The sequence below is a fragment of the Silene latifolia genome, chromosome Y (assembly GCF_048544455.1).
Source record: "Silene latifolia isolate original U9 population chromosome Y, ASM4854445v1, whole genome shotgun sequence".
Lineage (NCBI taxonomy): Eukaryota > Viridiplantae > Streptophyta > Magnoliopsida > Caryophyllales > Caryophyllaceae > Silene > Silene latifolia.
This window is the reverse complement of record NC_133538.1, coordinates 130,308,214-130,331,264: the sequence shown is the minus strand read 5'-3', so window position 1 is coordinate 130,331,264 and position 23,051 is coordinate 130,308,214. Positions and strand designations below refer to the sequence as shown.

Below are 23,051 nucleotides of genomic sequence, written 5' to 3'. Positions count from 1 at the left end.
TTGTTTTTGTGGCGTGAATGATTGCTTGAGATATGTTTTGGAGTCATAAGAGAGGGGGTTTTTATATTGAAAGTGGAAAGAAGGATGAGGTGTTACAAATTGTGTGGTGGGGGAGAAATTTGATTGCGAAAATCGGGAACAAAAGACGCAGGAGGACGAGCGGATTCGTCATCGGGACGCTCAGATTTCTGGGTGCTGGGACGAGCGGATTCTAGGTGGGACGCTCGGATTCTCTTACAGAGAAAAATTCCAGATTTTGAAGCGGTCGGAACGAGCGTCCTCAGGTCGGGACGAGCGTCTTTCAACAGTAGGACGAGCGGTTTCTGTGGGAGACTCTCGGATTTTCTTACAGCGAGAAATCCCAGAAATTATTGCCAACTGGACGATCAGATTCCCAACGCGATGGGCGTCCAAAATAAGACGAGCGGATCAGCACTTGAGACGCTCGGATTCCAGGTCAGAACTAAACAGCTGCTTGCCAGCTCTTGTAGGACGAGCAGGTTCTCCATGGGACGCTCGGATTTCCTGCTTGGACGAGTGTCTTCTTCTCGGGACGCTCGGATTCCTCCTGCCTTTCTTTCACTCGGATAGAAATGTTTCCCCACACTTGAAAATTAGTTCCTTCATTCATCAAAATGATTAGTGACCCTCCCTCACTTACTCTCATGGAAAGAATTATGTTTATGATAGAAATGCAATAAAATCTAAAGGTACAAGTAAGAAGGGTTAGTATATTTACAAGTGGTGGTTTAGGGAGGACTCCACCAAACACTCTTTTTGATGATTTCTTCAAGCATGAGGAGCCCCAAGGTGGGTTACCTCGACCTCTCCAATGAATGCTCCCTCATAATATGGCTTCAATCTATTGGCCATTGACCTTAAATTTGCTTCCATCTTCCGATTTGATCTCAAAGTCTCCATACTTTCCTACCTCGGTTATCACATAAGGACCCATCCACCTAGAGTTCAACTTCCTGGGAAAAAGTCGATATCGGGAATTGAATAGAAGGACTTTAACTCCTTTGTGCAAGGCCTTTTGCTTTATTCTCTTGTCATGAAGCAACTTTGTCCTTTCCTTGTAGATCTTGGCGTTCTCATAAGATTATAGTCGAAATTCTTCCAACTCTTGAATTTGTATCATACTCCTTTGACCACTTAATTTAAGATCAAGGTTGAGAGCTTTGATGGCCCAAAAATCTTTGTATTCTAACTCAATTGGCAAGTGGCATGCTTTCCCATAGACAAGTTTGTAAGGGGAAGCTCCTATGGGAGTCTTATAGGCCGTCCTATAAGCCCAAAGAGCGTCATCAAGGTTCATGCTCCAATCTTTACGAGTCTTGTTTACAACTTTATCAAGAATGTGCTTGATCTCTCTATTTGAAACTTCAACTTGACCGCTTGTTTGAGGATGGTATCCTAAGCTGCTTCTATGTTGAACACCATATTTGGCCAAAAGGGATGTGAGCTTCTTCGCGTGAAAATGCGTTCCTCCATCACTTATGATTGCTCTAGGGACTCTGAATCTTGGGAAGATTATTTTCTTAAAGAGCTTAGTGACCGGTTTTGCATCATCGGTTGGGGTGGCAATTGCCTCCACCCATTTTGAGATGTAGTCTACGGCCACAAGGATATATTTGTTTCCTTTGGATGTCACGAACGACCCTTGTTAGTCGATTCCCCAAAGGTCGAAGATCTCTACCTCTAGTATGCCCCTTTGTGGCATTTCATTCCTCCAACAGATATTCCCCGTCCTTTGACAAGCATCATAATGAAGGATGAATTCCCTTGCATCTTGGAACATCGTAGGCCAATAGAAGCCCGATTGAAGAATTTTTGCAATGGTTCTCCTTGCTCCATGGTGTCCACCGTAAGGTGATGAGTGGCATCCTTCCAAAACTCCTTGAATCTCCCATTGAAGGATGCACCTTTGGTAGAACCCATCACTACACTCCTTGTAAAGATTTGGGTCCTCCCAAAAATACCTCTTTACTTCGAATAAGAACCTCTTTCTTTGGTTGTAGTTTAAGTTTGGAGGGAGTACTCTTCCAACAATATAGTTGGCACAATCGGCAAACCATGGGGTGATATGGCTCTCATGTTGTGTTTGAATAGCCATCAAGATATCATCAGGGAAAGAGTCATTGATCGGTGTTTCTCCTTTTTCATCATGAAACCGGATCCTTGACAAGTGATCCGCCACCACATTTCCGGCTCCCTTTTTATCTCTTATTTCCAAGTCAAATTCTTGAAGAAGCAAAATCCATCTCAACAACCTTGGTTTTGCCTCTTTCTTTATCAAGAGATGTCGAAGGGCACAGTGATCCTAAAAAACAATCACTTTGGATCCAAGTAAGTAGGAACGGAATTTGTCCAAAGCATAGACAATTGCAAGAAGCTCTTTCTCGGTGGTATCATAGTTCACTTGGGAAGAATCATGAGTCTTGATTATATAGTAGATAGCATGTAGAGCTCTCCCTACCCGTTGGCCAAGAACCGCTCCAACGGCGTAGTTACTAGCATCACACATAATCTCGAACGGTAGTTCCCAATTTGGTGGTTGAATGATCGGTGCCGAGATTAGTGCTTCCTTGATTCTATTAAAGCCTTCAACACACTAATTAGTGATATGGAATTGGGCATCTTTAAGTAAGAGTTGAGTGAGGGGTTTCGCGATTTTTGAGAAATCTTTTATGAAACGGCGATAGAAACCCGCGTGACCGAGAAAACTTCTCACCCCTCTAACATTCACGGGAGGTGGGAGTTTCTCTATCACCTCAACCTTAGCTTTATCGACCTCGATGCCCTTTTCCGAGATTAAATGACCCAAAACAATTCCTTCATTGACCATGAAGTGACTTTTTTACCAATTTAAAACGAGACTAACATCTTCACATTTTTGCAATACAAGAGAAAGGTTATGCAAACATGAGTCAAAGTCTTTTCCATAAACGCTAAAATCATCCATAAAAACTTCCATTATGGTCTCTAAGTAGTCGGAAAAGACACTCATCATGCATCTTTGAAAAGTAGCGGGGGCATTACACAAGCCAAAAGGCATCCTCCTATATGCAAAAGTACCATAAGGGCATGTGAAGGTGGTCTTGTGTTGGTCATCCGGGTGTATAGGGATTTGAAAGAATCCCCAATACCCGTCAAGGTAGCAAACGAACTTGTTGGAGGCTAGCCTCTCAAGCATTTGGTCAATGAATGGTAGGGGGAAGTGATCCTTCCTTGTTGCGGAATTCAATTTTCGATAGTCAATACACATACGCCAACCAGTGATCTTCCTTGTGGGTATTAGCTCATTTTTTTCATTTGTCACAACCGTGATACCTCCTTTCTTAGGTAACACTTAAACGGGGCTAACCCACACAGAGTCCGATATGGGATATATGATTCCCGCATCAAGTAATTTCATAACCTCTCCTTTTACAACTTCTTGCATGTGGGGGTTTAATCTCCTTTGAGATTGGATGGTAGGTCTATGGTCCTCCTCTAGATGAATTCTATGCATACAAAAGTTGGGACTTATCCCCTTAAGGTCATCTAGACTATAACCTATAGCCTTTTCATGTTGTTTCAACACATCAAGCATTTTTCCCAATTGGTTTTCATCAAGTTTGTCATTAACAATCACGGGTTTGGTCTTAGATTCATCTAGATAAGCATATTTCAAATTTGGGGGAAGAGGTTTTAAAGTTGGGCCTTGTACCTCACTTTCCTCCATTGAAGGTTCATTGAGAACTTGCTCCATTTCCATTAGACACTCCATTCTCATGGCATACTTAACTTGTTCTTCAAGCTCACTAATCTCATCATACTCAAATTCCATGACAAATTCTTCTTGCTCTTCGGTTTGTATGATGTCTGCTATGATTGCTTCCTCTTTTTCTATAGGTTGATATGCTTCCACAAGGATGTTATGTACTAATTCGTATTGTTCATGAGTAAGTTCTTTGTTAGCTAGAGCGGCCTCAAGAAGATCTACCTCCAACTCCCAATGCATATTTTTGGCCACACTTGCTTCCAAGGCTTCCAAGGCTTGCATGGGGTCTTTAAAGAAAGGTATACTCAAGTGGTCCTCAACAAAACAATCTATAATATCCATCTTGCAAAATATCAAACAACTCGAAAACAATTAGAAAAACCTTGAGGAGTTTTACTTCCCCAAGGCAAAGAAAGACACATCTAATAACAATCAAAGAAAATCAAATCAAGTTAACACCGTCCCCGGCAACGTCGCCATTTTTGGTCGGTCCGCCTTGAGTTTAGATTTCGGTTACTTGTCGTTAGGAGCACCTAGACCAAAACAATATTTATAACTTCACAAATAACTCTACTACTAGTAAAGAGGAAAGTAAAGGTCGGATCCCAAGGGACGGGTATTGATGTAGGATTTTCGATTGCAAGTAGTGGTGTCTAGGGGTGTCACAATTTGGGTTGAGATGATAAGATCACTAAACTAAATAACAATTAAAGTAAACAAGCAAGATGACTAAAATGAGATGTAAACAATTGATTAAAAGCACTAGGGTGTCATGGGTTCATAGGGGATTCATGGGAATTGATCATACAAACATATTCTCAAATTATAAGCAAGCAATTATTGTTGTGATAGGATCGAGTTGGTTTATATCTTACAATCCTAGGAAGGTTTGGGTCCCGGAGCCGAATCAATTAGATTGTACAACACCTACAAGTCGACTTAATCCTCCCTACTCAACTATATGCATGGTCTAATGAGACTTGAGTTGGTTTATGTCTTACAAGTCTCATTGAAAAGGTAAGTGATGGGTAAAAAATGCAAGGATTCATAGGCTCGCATTTCATCAAACATAACATGTGCATAAGTTGAGATCATAACAAGCAAGCAAATAAATTATGAAAACGTATTAAATTAAGCATGAATAATCCCCCATGTTGGTTTCCCCTAATTACCCATTAACCCTAATTAAGGAAACTACTCACTCATTATCAAGTTTAACATGTTAACAAGGTTGTCAATCATATTAACAAAGCAAAACATGATGAATAAATGAAGATGATTGTTAGGGATAAAAAATAAATTTTATCACCTGTGATGTGGCACTTTTTTACTGGAAGAAATTATGACATGAGGATGGCAACGTGGCACCGGTTATTGGAAGATGAAAGGAAAAATGAATCGCTGAGGTGGCATGTTATGGGCCGTAGGATCAAAAGAAAAACAAACACATATTGAGGAAAGAAATAACACGCGTGCAATAAAGAAAATATCTACCAAGTCAACTAACCAACCCCTATTCTTTGGGGAGTTGACCTGGTATTCAGGAGCAGAAGCAGAGGCAGCTTGGAAAACCCTAGGTTTGATTCTGGCAGCTATATAAAGGAGAGGAGAGCAACGTTCAAGGGGCATTCAACAATTATCTCAAGCAACACTTCACTCCTCAAAGTACCCCCTACAATTGGCAATATTTCCCTTGCAACATAATACTTGTATTTCCTTACTTGCTTACTAAACCTTGATTATAAAGGGAATTGGCGGGATTCCGACTCCTCCCGAGGTTGTTCCCACACTGGGTTTTCCGCGTCACTAAAAATTCTCTGTGTCATTCTTTTATCTCATCGTTCATACGTATATTGTCTTCGTCGCATTAAAGTCTTAATCGGCCATAGATTAATCACTATCACTCACAAATGAAATCGATAACTCGGTAAATTTTTACCAAAACAGTTTGGCCCCCACCGTGGGGCATAGTGATCATTTTCTATAGCCAAATTTCGCAAAACTGAACCAGCCGTCGCCATGTCTGGAACCAGCCAAAATCCTTCTAGCAGCCAGAGCATGTCATCCCTGTCTTCTAGAGCGGGACCTATTCCTGCATCTGCAGGACCAGTCAGTGCATCTCCAACGTCCAGTTAGATGACACCCGTCAGCATGTCGCCCAGAACCATGCCTCTACCTCTGCCTCTGAAGCCACCACAGATAACCAAAGCAGGAGGCGTACCCAGTCAGCCCAGATCCACCAGGGAAAGCATCCCCAGCAGAGGTGAAGCTGCATCCAGAGCCCCGACCCAGAAGGGATCAGGTGCAGAAGTTCTCAGAAGCAGAGGATCCCTAGTGCTTGACCCGATGCAGGTGATGATTCAGGGGATGGATGTTCTGCGTCAGGCCGTTGAAGATCTGAGGAAGGACAACCAGAACCTGATTGCACAGATCATGACCGCGGTTCAAACCAAGCTAACATCAGCACCAGAGGCTCCTACCTGAACCAGCGGTGGAGGGTCGAGTCGATCAATTCCGTCAGAACTAGTCACCAGACTGGACCTTAGGGGAGTAACACCCAGCGAACCAATTGAGCCCAGAGGATTGGGATGCCTATCATTTGATAATCCATCCAGTCTGCAGCAGACAACAGGTAACACTCTGTTTAACACCCCGTCAGGATATGACCTTCTACCCTTTTCAGGTACCCCAGCACACCAGATATCAGGATGGCTATCATGACCTATCATCAATATAACACTTCCATCCTGCAACCAGTTCACCAGTGGAGCCTGGATCGGAGGACTACAAGAGACACCAGGATGGCAACCTGGATCCATAATCAGTGCAACACCAATAACCCGTCATCCAGCACCAGGCCAATTTTCTGGAGTGCCCTGGCTAGGAGGTACACCTGCAGGTTCTTTTCCGCCTGTTTCTAACCCTCTTGCAGGAGCAGGTAATTCGCTAGAGCAGCAATACCAGGAGCTGAGGAAGCTGATGTATAGGATACCAGGCGTAGCCCGTCCGTTGGAGAAAGCAGCCAAAGATATCAATGCGGACTCACCATTCGTGGATGACATAGCCCTAATCGGTGTCCCTAAAGGATGTGTGCCTCCAGCCATGACGCTCTATGATGGAACCACGGATCCACTCGACCATATCAACCACTACAAGCAAAAAATGAGGGTGATAACCGCAACTGGGCTCTGAAGGAAGCTTGCATGTGCAAAGGATTTGGATCTACCTTATCAGGAGCAGTCCTGTAGTGGTTCGTTGGCCTGCCAAACAAGAGCATATCTAGCTTCGCCGACCTATTCAACGCCTTCAACCGGCAGTTTGCCAACAGCAGAAAGCCGGAGAAGCAGACCAGTGACCTCTACCGGATAGTGCAAGGGTTCAAGGAGTCCACCCGTGATTACTTGAACAGGTTCAACAAGGAGAAGGTGGCTATACCAAGATGTGATATAGCAACCTCTATACAAGCCTTCTGTCGAGGACTGCACTAGGATTCAGATCTTTACAAGGATCTGACGAAGCACCCATGCATCACCTTTGAAGAAGTGCAGACAAAGGCAATTCCTGTCATGAGATTGGAGGAAGACTCTTCACCAATCAGAGGCATCTATGACTCATACCCAGTATCCAGGAAAGCACCGGTAGAGAAAAGGAACGAAAGGTGTAAGCCCTACAGAAGAAGTGTGAATAGAGTTTCTGGAAACTTCGAAGGAAAAAGCGAAGCAGATCTGCCTCCGAAAGTAAGTAAGTATGGTTTTACTACCAATCTTGCAGGACTATTTAAAGCCTTGAAGAAGCTCAGACGTAGAGTCAGATGGCCAAAACCTCCAGCAGAAGGATGCCCCAGCAACAGAAATGACACGGGCAAGAAGTGTGAGTTCCACGGCAGCAACACCCATGACACCGATAAATGCCATTCCCTTAGAAAGGAAGTCAAGTTCCACTATGATCAAGGAAACCTGGATCACCTCCTACCCAGGAACACAACCAGAATGAACTCAGCAGATCAGGTTCTGCCATCTCCTCCTCCTCAATGCACTAGAACTGTGAATGTTGTTACAGGTGGATCGGAGCTGTGTGGACTGACATATTCAGCAGCAAAGAGGCACGCAACCAGAACTAAAGGAGACAGACCAGAAAACTCCTGCAGGATCAACCGCCAGAATCTGCCATCAGTCACCTTTGACGAAATAGATGCAGGGTCTGCTCCAGAACAACACCACGATGCCCTAATAATCACGCTTCCCATAGGAAATTGCGAGGTGAGAAAGATGCTGGTGGATACCGGAAGCTCCGTCAACATGATCATGTTGGAGACACTCAAAGGCATGGGATTCACTGAGAAATATCTAGCAAAGAAGGCGGTCCCCTTGGTTGGTTTCAGTGGCGAAACAAAGCACTTCCTAGGAGAAATCGTCATCCCAACCTATGCTAGAGGTGTAAACAAGCAGGTAAGGTATCTGGTTATTGACGGACTCTCTACTTATGATGTGATCCTTGGTAGGCCCTAGATCCAGGAGATGAAAGCAATTCCCTCATAGTACCACCAATGTCTGAAGTTTCCAACACCTTGGGGGTGAAATAGATACGTGGGGACCAGGAAGAAGCTAAGGATTGCAATAAAGTGGCTCTGAAGTCAACAACCAACTTTCTTGCATAGCAATTACAGAGCCAGCGCATCCAGGACGAGTACATTTAGCCTCAGCAGGCAGAATTGAACGAAGTCATCCTAGACGCGCTGTATCCAGAACGAACTATGCTTATTAGATCTGAATGTAGAGGTAACATTCACGAAGAACTCGTTCGATTATTAAGAACTAACATAGATTGCTTTGCTTGGTCACATGATGATATGATAGGGATAGACCCAAGTGTGATAACTCACAAGTTAAGTGTGGGCGAAGCTATAAACCAGTGCATTAGAAAAGAAGAAAGTTTGCTTCTGAAAGGAACCAGGTCATAAACCAGGAAGTAGATAACCTGCTCGCTGTAGGAAAGATTCGAGAAGTAAAATATCCAGAATGGCTGTCTAATGTGGTGGTGGTTCCGAAGAAGAATGGCAAGTGGAGGGTATGCGTCGATTTCACGGATTTAAATAAAGCTTGCCCAAAGGATCCATTTCCATTACTACACATAGATGCCATGGTGGATGCTACTGCAGGCCACGAGATGCTGACATTCCTGGATACCTGGAGAGGATAAAACCAGATAAAGATGCACCCCAGTGACCAGGAAAAGATAGCATTCAGATCCGAGCGAGGTATCTACTGTTATAATGTCATGTCTTTTGGACTGAAAAATATAGGATCTACCTATTAGAGGCTGGTAAACATGATGTTTAAAGAGCAAATAGGCCAAACTATGGAAGTATACATAGACAATATGGTCGTCAATTGAAGCAGGCTTCACAGCACCACCAGCATCTGGCAGAAACTTTCAATACCCTCAGAAAATATCTAATGAAGCTGAATCCAACAAAGTGTACCTTTGGAGTAGCCAGTGGGAAATTTCAGGGGTATATGATGACCCAGAGGGGAATAGAGGCCAGCACCGAACAAATCTGAGCAATTCTGCAGCTGGAGTCACCACAGAAACCGAAAGACGTCCAACACGTGACTGGAAGAGTGGCAGCCCTAAACAGATTCATCTCCAGATCCTCTGACAGATGCAGGCTGTTTTACGATGTACTTAGAAAGAGCCATAAATTCGAGTGGACGGAGGAACATGAGAAAGCATTTCAAGAGATGAAACATTATCTCAGCAACCCACCACTCCTGTCGAAGCCAAACCAGGAGAGCCACTATTCCTGTACCTGTCAGTCACAGAAGTAGCAGTCAGTGCAGTACTAGTGCAAGAGTAGGAAGGATCACAACACCCAGTGTATTACGTCAGTAAGTCTCTGCTTCCAGCGGAGACCAGGTACATGTCACTAGAAAAACTTATCCTTGCACTAGTTACTGCATCTTATAAATTGAGTCCCTACTTCGAGTCTCATACAATTTCCGTGATAACTAATTATCCTCTTAAGACCATCATGAGAAAACCAGAATTGTCAGGGAGGATGGCTAAATGGTCCGTGCACTTTAGCGGTTACGATTTGAAGTTTGAACCTCGTACGGCCATAAAGTCTCAGGCTCTGGCAGACTTCGTGTCTTACTTCTGCCCAGCTCTCTAGACCCAGGCAGAGCAGGACATTCTGAGTCTGGAAGAAGATAATGGGGAACAAGTATGGGAGCTACATGTGGATGGAGCCTCCAATGTCAAAGGAGCAGGAGTAGGACTGGTCCTCAAGTCACCCCAGGGAGATCTCAAAGTCCAGGTTGTACGATGTGAATTCAAAGCCACAAACAACGAAGCAGAATATGAGGTATTGATCCTAGGTCTGAAGCTGGCTCTGGATCTAAAAATCAAACACCTCCAGGTTTGCAGTGATTCTAAGCTTATAGTTAACCATGTTAATGATTGCTATGAGGCCAGGGATCCCAAGATGATGGCATACCTAGACGTAGCAAAGGAGTTGAAAATCAGATTTGTCACATTCAACATCAAGCAAATCCCCAGGGATCAGAATGCAGAAGGAGACGCACTAGCCACCCTGGGGGCAACCTTCAAAACAGGAACCATCTCCATAATAACAATTTTCCACGTGCTGGAGCTAGCAACACTAAAATCTCAGCAGGAAGCAGAAGTGGTGTACAAATTCGGAAACCAACTCCATTCGGAAACAATGCTATTATTTGCTTGATCGGGAACGATGAAGTCTATGCGTTTAGGCAACGTAGACAAGCTAGTCATTCCATTGCATATGTGCCACCACATCCATTTCAACAACAAGGCTATCAAAAGCCTCCACTCGTCTGGCCACCACAACAACAAGTTCCTCCTCCTGATAAACAGAAAGAGAAGATTGCTGAATTGAAGTCCTTGGTGAAGGCTATTGCACTTCGAGCACAAGAGATTGATACATTTAGAGAGGCTCGTATAATGGAACTTGAGTGTCAAATAGCTCAATACGAAGACTTCTGCACTGTACAGCAACATGAGTTCGATCGAGCAGATTACACCTTTCGATCGAACACTTTGCACGAGAAACCACTCGATCGAGCAAATCTCTTTGTTCGATCAAGTAAAATTCAGGAGGAAAGCTCTCGATCGAGTTCTATCTTTGCTCGATCGAACACTCTGGCCATGGAGAGCATTGCTATGTCATCTGGGTTCCTTTCAGATGACGATTTTGAAGAAGACAATGGTTATGGTGAATCCCCCATTTGGAAAGCCGAGCTGGACGCTTTAGAGGCTGCGATATACGTGATAGAACCCACAAAGGAGGGGAATGAGAAGGTAGCTGAGTCAGTAACTGTTCCTAGCACGGTAGAGGTAATATAATCTTTTACTAATGATTCCGACGTTAGGAATAACCAACATGAGGTAATTAATAATAACTTAATGATTATTGCTATGACTAATAATAAATTACGTCATAAGACTTATGCTTTATATTTCAATACTCCACCCCCTCCCAGTTGGGCAACTAAGCTTATAAAGTTTCACCACATTTGTCATCGAAAATTTGTTAGGCTGAGACGACACTTTAGTTTGCTTTCATATGCTCCTTTTCTATTTTGGTGCTACTTATGCTCTTGTGTAGCAGATGCGCATATTTATGATGTTCTGCTAAGAGATTTGAGTTTCTTTGATCGTGACTAACTGGAGCAGCTGGATGAAGAAAAGAAGGTCGAGCTGGGACCTGTCTGAAAGTAGCGCTGTCCAGGAGGCAACCCGGAGTTTAAGATTTTTAGTTGTTTTTCGAACATTTCAGTTTTTGTTGTGTGTTTAATAATTGGTCTTCTCGATCGAGTGCTTTACTTCCATCGATCGAACACTTTGGCAGCCAATTGTACTCGTTCGAGTACTAACTCCTCTCGATCGAGTACCATCGGGTAAGTTGGCTTGATTTACTTCCAATGACGCTCTTTTGGGTCTATTTAACGACCTCCCATGTTGCTGGCTGGTTTGGGGAGGTCCCTACTTCGCGTATTCTTGTGAGTTTTTCCGCATCTCCACTCTCTCCTTTTTAGTTTGCATTTCTTTTCCCTATTTTTGAGTACAATGAGGGCATTGTACGGTTTGATTTGGGGAGGTTATGCATCCATATCTGTGTCTGCATGTTGTTTTTATTGCATTTCTGTTATCACATTTAATTTTTGTATGCATTGTTGTTTATTTTTATAAAAATTAAAAATCTCATAAAAAATAGAAAATTCAAAAAGTTTCACGTTTTTTTTTTTTGCATATAGGTTGAGTAGGAACGGTAGATTTCAATGATGAAATTGCACTATAATTTGTCTTTTCGCTTAAGCCTTGCATAAATTAGTATCTTTAGCTTTGTCTTTTGCATAATCTACGAGTTAATGTTGAAATTTAGCTGAACATATAGACTTGACTTGATAAAATTGGCAAACTACTTAAACTTTTTAAGTTTTTAGAGCCGTATAACTGGTGTCATTTATGACCAGATCATGTAGGAACTGAGAGTAGTATACTCCTTGCATAATATGTTCACTATTTTTGCACTTCTATGAAATTCGACTGATTTCTGCTTGCATACATTCGGGTTTGTGGTCGGTGTCACATGCAGGGAGGCGCTTTCAATTTCCCTTTCTTTCATTTTCACCCATTTAGCTCCACATTAGCCAAACTTAGCCTTTTTTATCCTGAACTACACCCAATTAAGCCTGCCCGTCAAGCTAGTTGAGTGTGTTTTGCGGTACATATTTTGTTGATCAAGTTTGGTTCGTATTGTATTGTTTTGGAGTTGGTAGAGAAGGAAGGAGGATGTGTTGAAATTGAAAAAAAAAATTGAAAAGAAAAAAAGAAGAAGAGAAAAACGTGAAAGAAGAGAAAAAAAAGAAGGACCGTGTGGAAAAGAAAAAAAGAAAAGTTTGTGTTTGTGACGGTCTCACTCCTATGCCTTACTTATACCTTTTGAGGATTGGTTGTTTGGTTTAGTGAGTATTTGTGCCAATTGAAGGGTACATGTGCTTAATTTTATAATTGGTTAAGAATCGGATATGGTTTAGTATGGTTTTGTTAGGTAGCTAGCTTGACTATTGCCTCACAATGCCATAATTGTTTTTCTTGTTCTTACCCATAGCCTCACTTTCCCATAACTTATGTAAGCCCTCGGCCGTGACAGACATTATTTGTTTGGAATGTATGTATGGTGATTAGAATTGTCTATCATTTTAGCTGCAAGCATGTTTATGTGGGTCGTAGTCTAGGTGAGCGTCTACTTTTCTTCTCTCTTACACTGATATGCTTACCCTTTGCTTCATGAGAGAAGGGTGACCCGTGAGAGTCCAATTTTAAAGGTCTTGCAAGGTCGACGATTCAACTTTATTATAAACATCTTACAACTCGTTTGCATTTGACATTTTTTGCTATAAGTGTTAGTTTGCTGCATTAAATTTGTTTAAGTGGACAATTGGTAGCTAGCTCTGAGTTTTCTTTTCTGTTCCATTAGTTTTCTTGGGCACAAGCAAAGGTTTGGTTTGGGGAAGTTTGATGCGTGCATTTTATATAGACTTATAGTACCATATTTGCACGTATCTCTATGCATATTTAGTAGTGTTTAGCTACAAATGTCCCACGAATTGTCTACTTTGGTTTCTCTTGTCTTATTTGCAGGAATGAACCAAAGAGAAGCGGAATAAAGCTTAAAACATGTCCCTATGCATGCATTTAGGATATGAGTTGAGTCGGAGCTTGGAGACTACTATTTTGAGATGCGCATAGAAGTAAGGAAGCTAGGCGAGCAAAGGAAGAGCTTTATATTGCTAGTGCCTACTTTGAAGAGCCATATCTCGAGTTCTAAAACTGATTTACAACTGATTCTTACTGGAGATGAAAGCTCGTCCTCTTAGATTTCCAAAGCCACCAGAAACGCTCTGTTTGCCCAAGTAAAGAAGAAATAGCGGTTGTTTGAAGTTCAGTGCGCGAAGTAAGAATTATGCGCTGGAAAGTACTCGATCGAGTACTATCTTGTTCGATCGAGTACCTACTGTCTTCGATTAAATGGCCTCTTTTTAATAGTGTTCGATTGAGTACCTAAAGTCCTCGATCGAGAGATTTTAGCTAGGATTTGTTCGATCGAGTGTTATGAAAGTGCTCGATCGAGTACTTTGCTATGGATACGGGCTTTTTAGCTTAATTTCGTATTTTTAGGTTTAATAATTGTCTCTCCTATAAATAGGAGCGACGTGATTATGTTTAGGTATCACTTCATATATCACTTTTCCCTTCCTTACTGTTAAACGTTACTTTTGCTCTCTACTTTTTCGGATCTTATTCTCTGTAACTCTCTCTCTTTCTTTTATCCTTCTTCTCTTTTGCTCGTCTCTTTATTATGTTTATTTCTACTTTATCTCTTATTCTCATTCTATTTATGCGTAGCTAATTCTTGAATGCTAGTATTAGGGGTGTCATGATAATTAATCGATGATGCTTTATTTGGTTAGTAGATTTATTGTGAGAATTGTTTCATTAACAATATAACTATAATCGTTTGGTTGAATGCATGTAACTGAATTAGTTAATCTGGTTAAGTTCAGACCTGGATCGGAATATTAGAATGAGTAGACCTGTTATGAGCAATAGACTACACTAGTGAGGGTGGAAGCTAAGCTAGTTGTATTTTAGGGCGGATAGCGGACCGGAAGGAACTTTCCTTTACCCTTCTCATTAGATCGACTGACCTACCTTTAGCTGACTTGTGCATCTATCATGATAACCCGACATCCTGGAATCTCTCTCTCTCTTTATTTTCTCTCAACCCTTGCCTTCATTAGTTTAAGTTCAAATACTCAAACCCCCATATTGTGACCTTAGACAGACTGAATAACAAGTAGATAGTGACCGCCTCCCTATGGAGATCGACCCTACTTCCGCTAGCTTCTGTTTGTTGTTTTAGGTATTTATTTTTGGTACTAAATGACGGTATCACTTCTCCTAGCCACCTCTGAGACATTGACATCCAACCGATTTGAGAAAATGTTGATAAGAGCCAACATATCCACACCATGGGAAGCAAGGAGAGAGTTCACTTGGATCGTTGACAAGCCCAACATTGAACGGAACTTCTCCTTGTAGCACAACCGAGTCGGAGGAAGCACCGGAGTACAACCCGACCATCCACTAATGGCACCCACTTCTTCGGCAAGAGGGCAAATTTTAACTTTCGGGAAAACGAAAACATGATGTTTCGAATCCCAAAACCGAGAGCATGCTTCAAGGAACGAGGATTGCACCTTGACTTGACGAAGCACCAACAATTGACCAACTCCCATTCAAAGAGTTGATACTTCTCGGTAGGCGATAAATCCCGACACCAATGTCGCAACCTAGTTTCGAAAGCATCCATGAATTATTTTGTGGAAGAAGAACAAAGGTTTTTGTAGAGATGTTTTTCGTGTTTCGGATATTGAAACAATGAACTAAAAACGTCCTTATTTATACAAAAAAATCAGCGCTTTTTACCGAAAAAAGGGGAAGCTCACTTCCATCTCCTATGGCCTCGCACCTCTTTGGGCTGGTCCTCAGGATCCGCGCCTTGATTTGTCCCTATCAAGTTGTGTTTCTTCCTGACACCTTTATTCTCTCGCCTTAAGGCTCGCGCCTCTTCGGGCTTCTCAGGGAATTTTTGTGTTTTATAACACTCACATTTCCTAGTTTTCATGTTTTACGAGATCCGACACGGTTTCCATGACGCAGCTTTAAACATACGGGTTTTTCTTTTCTTTTTTGGAGGGAAGGGCTAGTCGCCTTGATCCGCGACGGATCGTTTTCATGTCAGTCGAAAATTCTGAAATTTTCTTCAAAATTCAAACTCTTACAAATCCGAGTCTCGATTTCACAAATATCAAATCAAATACACTCGCAAAAATCCCTTTAAAATTCATTCGTGTCGGTTTGAGTCTTAGTTTTTTTTCGGGTCGCAAATCAATTTTCAGCAAAATATGGTGCAAGTTAATTCAAACACAAATTAATTTCTCAAAATTTCAAATCAATTTTCTTTGAAAAATCTAAAGGTGACACCTCGTCGTGGAATTTTCAAAATCACTTTTCAAAATTCAATTTTAACTACGAGTCATCGTTGTTATTTTTGTTTTCATCAAATGCTTTTGCGTGTTTACGTGTATGCGTACGTGCTACCTGTTGCCTCTTTTCTACACTAACGCTGCAGGAACAAATGCAAAGAAAAGGGGAATCAGCTACTGACCGTGCTTCTCCGAAACACAACACAAAAAAGCCAAACAAAAATAAATTACAACCCAAAAACACATATATACAAACCGCCTCACGCAAAATGTATACATATACAAACAAAAGTCCCAAACACGGGGAAACAGCTACAAACTACACAACGCCTCCCGCTAGACCAGTCTCGGTCTCACAAGGAGTTCCGGGCAAAGCAGAAGCCTCCCTGCTCGGGCCCCCTCTCAGGAGAGCTCTCCAACGTCTCGTACTCCATCGTGACGGGAAGCTCCTCCGCCGCAGCCAACTGAGCCCTGAGAGAGGCAATCTCCACATCCCGGCTCCGCAACCCGTCCTCGCGACGCCTCAGCTCCTGATCCTTACCGATGACACCCCAGCTCCTGTGACTCGATCATCGACCTTGCTGCATCCAACACAGCACGGACCCGAGCAAGCTCCGCCGGATCCGCAGTACCCTGCAAAACGTAATACAGGTCATTGAGATCTAAAACCTGAAATGCAACACAAAAACACGCAAAACAACCAACCAAAAAACACCTGTGCAAGCCAAGCCTCCCTCGCGGCTAGGTCACTAGCAAGCGCTCTCCACCGGTTAGCCATCCGCCACAAAGCCTGATGACTAACGGTTGACGCCTACAACCAGAAAAGCCCTTTAACACAACAAAAATGCAGGGCCAAAATACAAACAAAGAGGAGTATTCAAATCAGAAACTCACCCTCAGAACTGTCAACCTCCACACCATGCCAGTGTCGGTCACCTCAGCAGTCGCAGGCTCTGGCCAACGCAGCTATAGCTCCTCACCAACCGGCCCCTGGAAGGTTGTCTATGTCGGGAAAGCTGGGGGCTAGGTCCTCATGAGCGCGTCGACACCCTACAACAAGAATCCGCGTCGAAGGTAACAAACCATTCCATCAAAGCGCAAAAAGAGGCAATGAAAACGAAGAACAGAGGAAAATATACCTCAATCGGGTACCAGGCACGCCTCGACAAGCGGAAGGTGTCGTAGTCAGCCTCCCGTAACATTAGCTCCTCACCCCCACGGCCGTAGAGGTGCTCCTCAAACTTATCAGGTGTCGACTCCTGGAACAACACCCTAGGCGGATAGACCGGCACCGCAAAGGTCTCACTAATACACTGACAAGCTAAACGCTCGCCCAGGTACCTAACCGGCTCGATCGCCGTCTCGAGGTAAAAACGCTGGCAACTGCGAGGTCGCAAACGCTCCGTGACAGCAGCCGGTACGCCTGTGTAGTGCTCCCAAGGCCACCCGACAAACAAAAGAGATATGAAGCAACGACTTATGTAACCAATACGAAGGGCGTTCACCCGGCGCCTACACTGCTCGTAAGTCGACTTCTTCCGAGCCACCATCCAACCCCTCACAGCAGGGTAAGCCGAAGGCACGTCACCCGTCGTCTTTGGGTGCAGGGGGACGAAGTACGCAAACAACCAAGCCTGTAACAAAACACAGCAACCACAAATCAGCCAAATTTTCAAAATTGCAAAAACTCAAAAATCAATCGAAAATCAAAATAAAAAAAAAAACCCACAAAAATGCTCGTATCTCGAAGATGAGGCCGGGACCAACCAAAGCGGGAAAACTCCCATCCCCCAGCACCTCCGAACGAACCGCCACATGCAAGTAACGGTTAAAACTCGCCAAAGCCAACGCCACCCAATCGTACTCACCCAGGGCGTCCAGGTCTGCTAGCAGAGGAAGTACCTTGATCGACAAGCGCACTCCCTTGTCACGAAACTACGTGGTACCCATGAAGTACGACAACCACAATCGCCCTTCTTGCGCGTCAGCCACAGCCTCACCCTCCGGACCCGCCAACGATGGTGGAACAAAGCCAGCCACTCTCCCCCTGAAATGGTCCCTCACATAGGAGTTCGCAATCAGGAAAGAGGTGATGTCAGTCGGCGCACGCAAAACATTGCCGATCAAACCTATGACCACGATGGAAGAAACTCTCTCCGGCGTCTCCGGGAACTCAACAGGCGTCTCGCCACAGGGAAGGCCCGATATCATGGCAAAGTCCTCCCAGGTGACACCGACCTTCCCGAACTCCTTTGGAACGACGAAGTCGTGTCCTAGTAACGGTCCAACATGGCGCGAATCAAACACAGGTTCAGCGTGATCGAAGCCCTGTGAATCTTGTGCGAGGCAGCCACAAACGGCCCCATAGCCGACCTCTCTATCAACGCCCTCGTACCGGTCCGAAGAACGTCGTAGAAACCCATGTAAGTCAAGAAGCCTCGAAAAGTCCACATGGTAGCTGTTTGGGCCAAATTCTGAAAATTGGTCTAATGGGAAAGTAGGTCCATCAAGACTTATTCAATGAATTGGGCCGAGCAATCTAGTAACCACAAAGGGCCTGCGAGTAAAAGAAGCTAGGAAGATCTCAGGGATATTTTTGGGAGATCAGGGAGAATAGAGTTCAAGGCAGGGGATTATGGAAAGAAGCCTAGTAGGACCCGGATACAAGATTCCTTGCCGTCCAAGGAATTGGACTTGATTAGGGTTTTTACCCTATAAATAGCTAAAAAGAGGGAGAAGAAAGATCATTCACGAATCAGTATACAAATACAATACATCGTGCTAGCTATATTATCGCGCCATCTCTCTTGTACTCATTCTCATATTAAAAGCTAGTGCAATCATTAGAAGGTTATTGTCCCTTCCCGCGGTCGTTTCCCACATTGGGTTTTTCGCGTCACCAATCTCTTGCGTCACTCCATACTAGCATCTTTAATTTCCATATTTAGCATTCACATAAACAATATCACTAATATAAAACGAATAAGACCGCATTTACCTCACTTAACCTAATTTGGTAGAAAAATACCAAAATAGCTTGGCGCCCACCGTGGGGAATTGTGGTCGTCACCGTTAGTTACTTAGATACATAATAGACAAACAAACATCATCAGTCGGTTCAGGTAGCAGCCAGTCACTGATACCACGAAATCCTATCCAGAATCCAGCATCAACGGCTCAAACTCAAGCACCCGGACACACCTCAAGAGCCACACAAGTGGCAAAAGTAACCTTGCCTCCCAGGACTCCTGCTGTGGCGGCACACTCCAAATCAGACAAGGGACCTGGAATCTCAAATCTCACTCCACCACCAATTCAAATACAATCCTTGCTTAGTGGCATGGAAAGTCCGCAGAAGATGATGGAAAGCATGCGGAAGATCAAAGGAAGGCAGAAGCTGAGGCGAAAAGGAGGAATATGGAACTCTGGGCGCAGATCGACGTCCTGAAACAGCAGTCCAGCACACCAACGAGCACGGAGGGTGAGGATCAGGCCCAATGGTGGATCTCACCCAGGGAGCGTCAAGCAGCAGGAGTCGACCTCGGCAGATTCCAGCTGAGCTGGTAACCAGATTAGATCTAATAACAGTACAAACGGGAGAAAGGATAGTCCCACAAGGACTATGATACCTCACACTGGATAGCTGGCTGCATGCCAGCCGTACAGAAATATACCCGGGTAACATCCCAGTTAGTAACCTCGTAATAACTAACCAAATACTAGGTGCAGGATCCGCAGGTAGTCCGCAAGTAAGCTAGAACCAGGGAACGCTCGTGACATCAGTCCGATTAGGTAGCACGCCGCATCATAATACTTTGGAGTTCAGGCCTCGGAGCAGCATCCAGAATCAGCAGACAACAGACAGACGCAGCCCAGACTCAGTAAACATAACCAACAAGCAGTATCTGGATCTAAGAGATATGTTGAGCAGGATCCCAGGGATGCCACCCCCACTTGAGAAGGCAGCGCCCGACATTTATGCTGACTCGCCATTTTTGGATGCAATATTTATTGTCGCCATGCCGAAGGGATTCGCAAACCCAAACATGACTCTCTTTGATGGCACAACAAATCCCTTTGTTCACGTGAGCCATTATAAACAAAAGATGATGACAATGACAGTCGTTGGGCATGTAAAAAAAGCCTGCATGTGTAAGGGGTTCGGTTCCACACTGTCGGGACCAGCACTCTGATGGCTCATAAGTCTACCTTACAGGTCGATATCCACATTTGCCGATCTGGTAAATGCGTTTACGCAACAATTTGCAAGCAGCCGGAAGCAACAAAAGCACGTTGGCGACTTATACGGGATTGTTCAAGCCGCCAACGAGACCATTGGGGAATTCAACACTAGATTCAATAATGAAAAGGTAACAGTACGGGAGTGCGATATGTCAACAGCAGTGGAAGCGTTAAGAATGGGCTTACACCGTGAGTCAGATCTATACAAGTAGCTGACTATGCATCCTTGTCATAGCTTCGAAGAGGTACAAGAAAAGGTAGCAGCTGCAATTAGACTGGAAGAAGACATCCTAGCTAGATCCAGCATACCAAGTACGCCAAGCGTATCCAGCACGTCAGCCATGGAAAAGTCAAGTAGAAAACAATCCACCGGAAAGAAGGAGGAAAGATATAGGCCATACGGTAGGGGAGTCAACAGAATTGACAACAGAGAGGAGAATCAATAACTCCCTACGCTGGGAGATTATGGATTCACAACTGGTGTCGGAGGAATCCAAAAAGCACTCAGGGTGATGGGACAAGGGGTAAGGTGGCCTAGGCCACCAGTAGAAGGACAGTCATGGCGAAATGACAGTAAGAAAAAATGTGAGTTCCATCATGACATTGGGTATAACATGGAAGATTGCTACACTCTATGCAGGGAGATCAGGCGCCTGTGCGAGCAGGGAGAGCTGAGCCACCTATTACCACGTGGGGGCAAGCAACAAGATAAGGTGAGCTATGCAAAGCCTGCAACACCGCCTACATGCACCAAGATAATAAACGCGATAATAGGCGGCTTAGACTTAAGCATATTGACATATTCGGCAACCAAGAGGCGTGCTACTGAAACTAAGGGAGACAGACTAGAGACTTCCTGTAGAGTTTCCCACAGCAACCTGCCTGCTGTCGCCTTCGACGAAGAGGATATACACGACAGCCAGGAACATCATGACGCACTTATCATAACGCTGTCAATGGCCAATTGCACGGTTAGAAAGGTCCTGGTAGATACTGGTAGCTCAGTCAACCTAATAATGTTAAAAACTATAGAGAACATGGGGTTCAACGAGAAAGACTTGCAGAAGAAGACCATCCAGCTGGTGGGGTTCAGCGGAGAAATAGCAAACTCATTGGGAGAGATCGTGATTTCAACCTATGCAGGAGGAATCAACAAACAGGTGAGGTACTTGGTTATTGATGGACCATCTACCTATAATGTTATTCTTGGGAGACCATGGTTAAATCTAATGTAGGCAGTCCCCTCAACGTATCATCAATGTGTGAAGTTCCCCACGCCTTAAGGAGTAAAAACAATACGAGGTGACCAGGTAGAAGCCAGAGGCTGCTACAAGAAGGCATTAAAGTGCACAGCCAACCCTCTAGCATAACAATCATAGAAGCAGCGCATCCAGGATGAATACATCGAGCCCCCAGCCGAGGAGCTAGATCAAATCAACCTGGATAAGCTGCACCCAGAAAGAACTTTGCTGATAGGGGCAAGATGCACTAGAGATCACAGACATCACCTAATAACACTTTTGCAAGCCAATATGGATTGTTTCGCATGGTCCCATGATGACATGATAGGAATAAATCCATCTATCATAACGCATAAGCTCAGCGTGGATCAGGGATGCAAGCCCATCCAGCAGAGACGAAGAAAATTCGCAGCTGAAAGGAATAAGATGATCAACCAAGAAGTGGATAGCCTTCTAGCAGCAAACAAGATAAGAGAGGTAAAATATCCATAATGGCTATCAAACGTGGTAGTAGTGCCCAAGAAGAATGGAAAATGGAGAATATGTGTGGACTTCACCGATCTCAACAAGGCATATCCGAAGGACCCCTTCCAACTGCCACACATTGATGCAATGGTGGATGCGACAGTTGGACATGAAGTGTCAACATTCTTGGTCGCTTGGGGTGGTTATAACCAAATCAAGATGGATCCAGCAGATCAGCAGAAGATAACATTCATGTCTGAGAAGGGGATATACTACTACAACGTCATGCCCTTCGGCCTGAAAAATGTGGGATCTACATATCAGAGACTGGTCAACCGGATGTTCAAGGAATAGATAGGAAGAACCATGGAGGTGTACATTGACAATATGGTTGTAAAATCAGAGAAGGCTAAGGATCACATGCAACATCTGGCAGGAACCTTCAGCACGCTCAGAGAATACAAAATGAAGCTGAACCCTTCCAAGTGTACCTTTAGAGTTTCATACGGAAAGGTCTTGGGCTACATCGTAACTCAAAGAGGAATAGAAGCCAGCACGGAGCAAATTAAGGCAGTATTACAGCTAGAGTCACCAGAAAAGCCAAAAGATGTGCAACGGCTTGCAGGCAAGGTGGCAGCCTTGAACAAGTTTATCTCAAGATCCTCAGACAAATGCAGGATATTTTACGACATATTGAGGAAGAGCCAAAAATTCGAGTGGACCACAAATCATGAGCAAGCATTTAGAGAGCTGAAACACTACCTCCGCACCCCGCCGTTACAATCAAAGCCAGAACAGGGAGAACCATAATTTCTTTATCTAGCTGTCAAAGAGGTAGCAGTAAGCGCGGTCCTAGTCAAAGAGCAGGACAAGGAGCAAAAGCCAGTCTACTATGTAAGGAAGTCTCTGCTGCCATTAGAGACCAGGTACACATCTCTCGAAAAACTGGTACTAGCACTTGTAATTGCGTCTTACAAACTGCGCCCTTACTTTGAGTCCCACGCCATACATGTTGTGACAAATTACCCACTAAAATCTATAATGAGAAAGCCTGAGCTGTCAGGCAGAATGTCAAAATGGTCCGTACACCTTAGTGGGTACGAAATCAGGTATGATCTAAGAACGACGATAAATTCGCAGGCACTAGCAGATTTCGTGTCAGATTTCAGCCCAACTATCCAAAACCTGGCAGACAAAGAAATCCTAACCCTTCAAGGGAACAAGGAGGCAGAAGTCTTGCAGATG

General features: G+C 43.9%; 2 protein-coding genes across 2 annotated transcripts; both read left to right on the top strand.

Moving 5' to 3' along the window:
* The first annotated feature begins 9,797 nt into the window (after window positions 1-9,797).
* Window positions 9,798-10,508, top strand: LOC141628915 (uncharacterized). The gene is made up of 2 exons (XM_074441998.1): window positions 9,798-9,839; window positions 9,939-10,508. Exons 1-2 carry the CDS (start codon window positions 9,798-9,800, stop codon window positions 10,506-10,508), a joined length of 612 nt encoding a protein of 203 aa, XP_074298099.1.
* Window positions 10,509-20,612: 10,104 nt separating this feature from the next.
* On the top strand, window positions 20,613-21,335 carry LOC141628914 (uncharacterized). Its single transcript, XM_074441996.1, has one exon. The coding sequence runs from the start codon at window positions 20,613-20,615 to the stop codon at window positions 21,333-21,335; it is 723 nt and encodes a 240-aa protein (XP_074298097.1).
* The last annotated feature ends 1,716 nt before the right edge of the window (window positions 21,336-23,051 follow it).

Bases quoted from the DNA above. Each gene is read 5' to 3' on its own strand.
- LOC141628914 (XM_074441996.1), top strand. From the start codon at position 20,613: ATGGGACAAGGGGTAAGGTGGCCTAGGCCACCAGTAGAAGGACAGTCA.
- LOC141628915 (XM_074441998.1), top strand. From the start codon at position 9,798: ATGAGAAAACCAGAATTGTCAGGGAGGATGGCTAAATGGTCC. The intron at 9,840-9,938 runs GTGCACTTTAGC...CCAGCTCTCTAG, and splicing joins GGAGGATGGCTAAATGGTCC to ACCCAGGCAGAGCAGGACAT.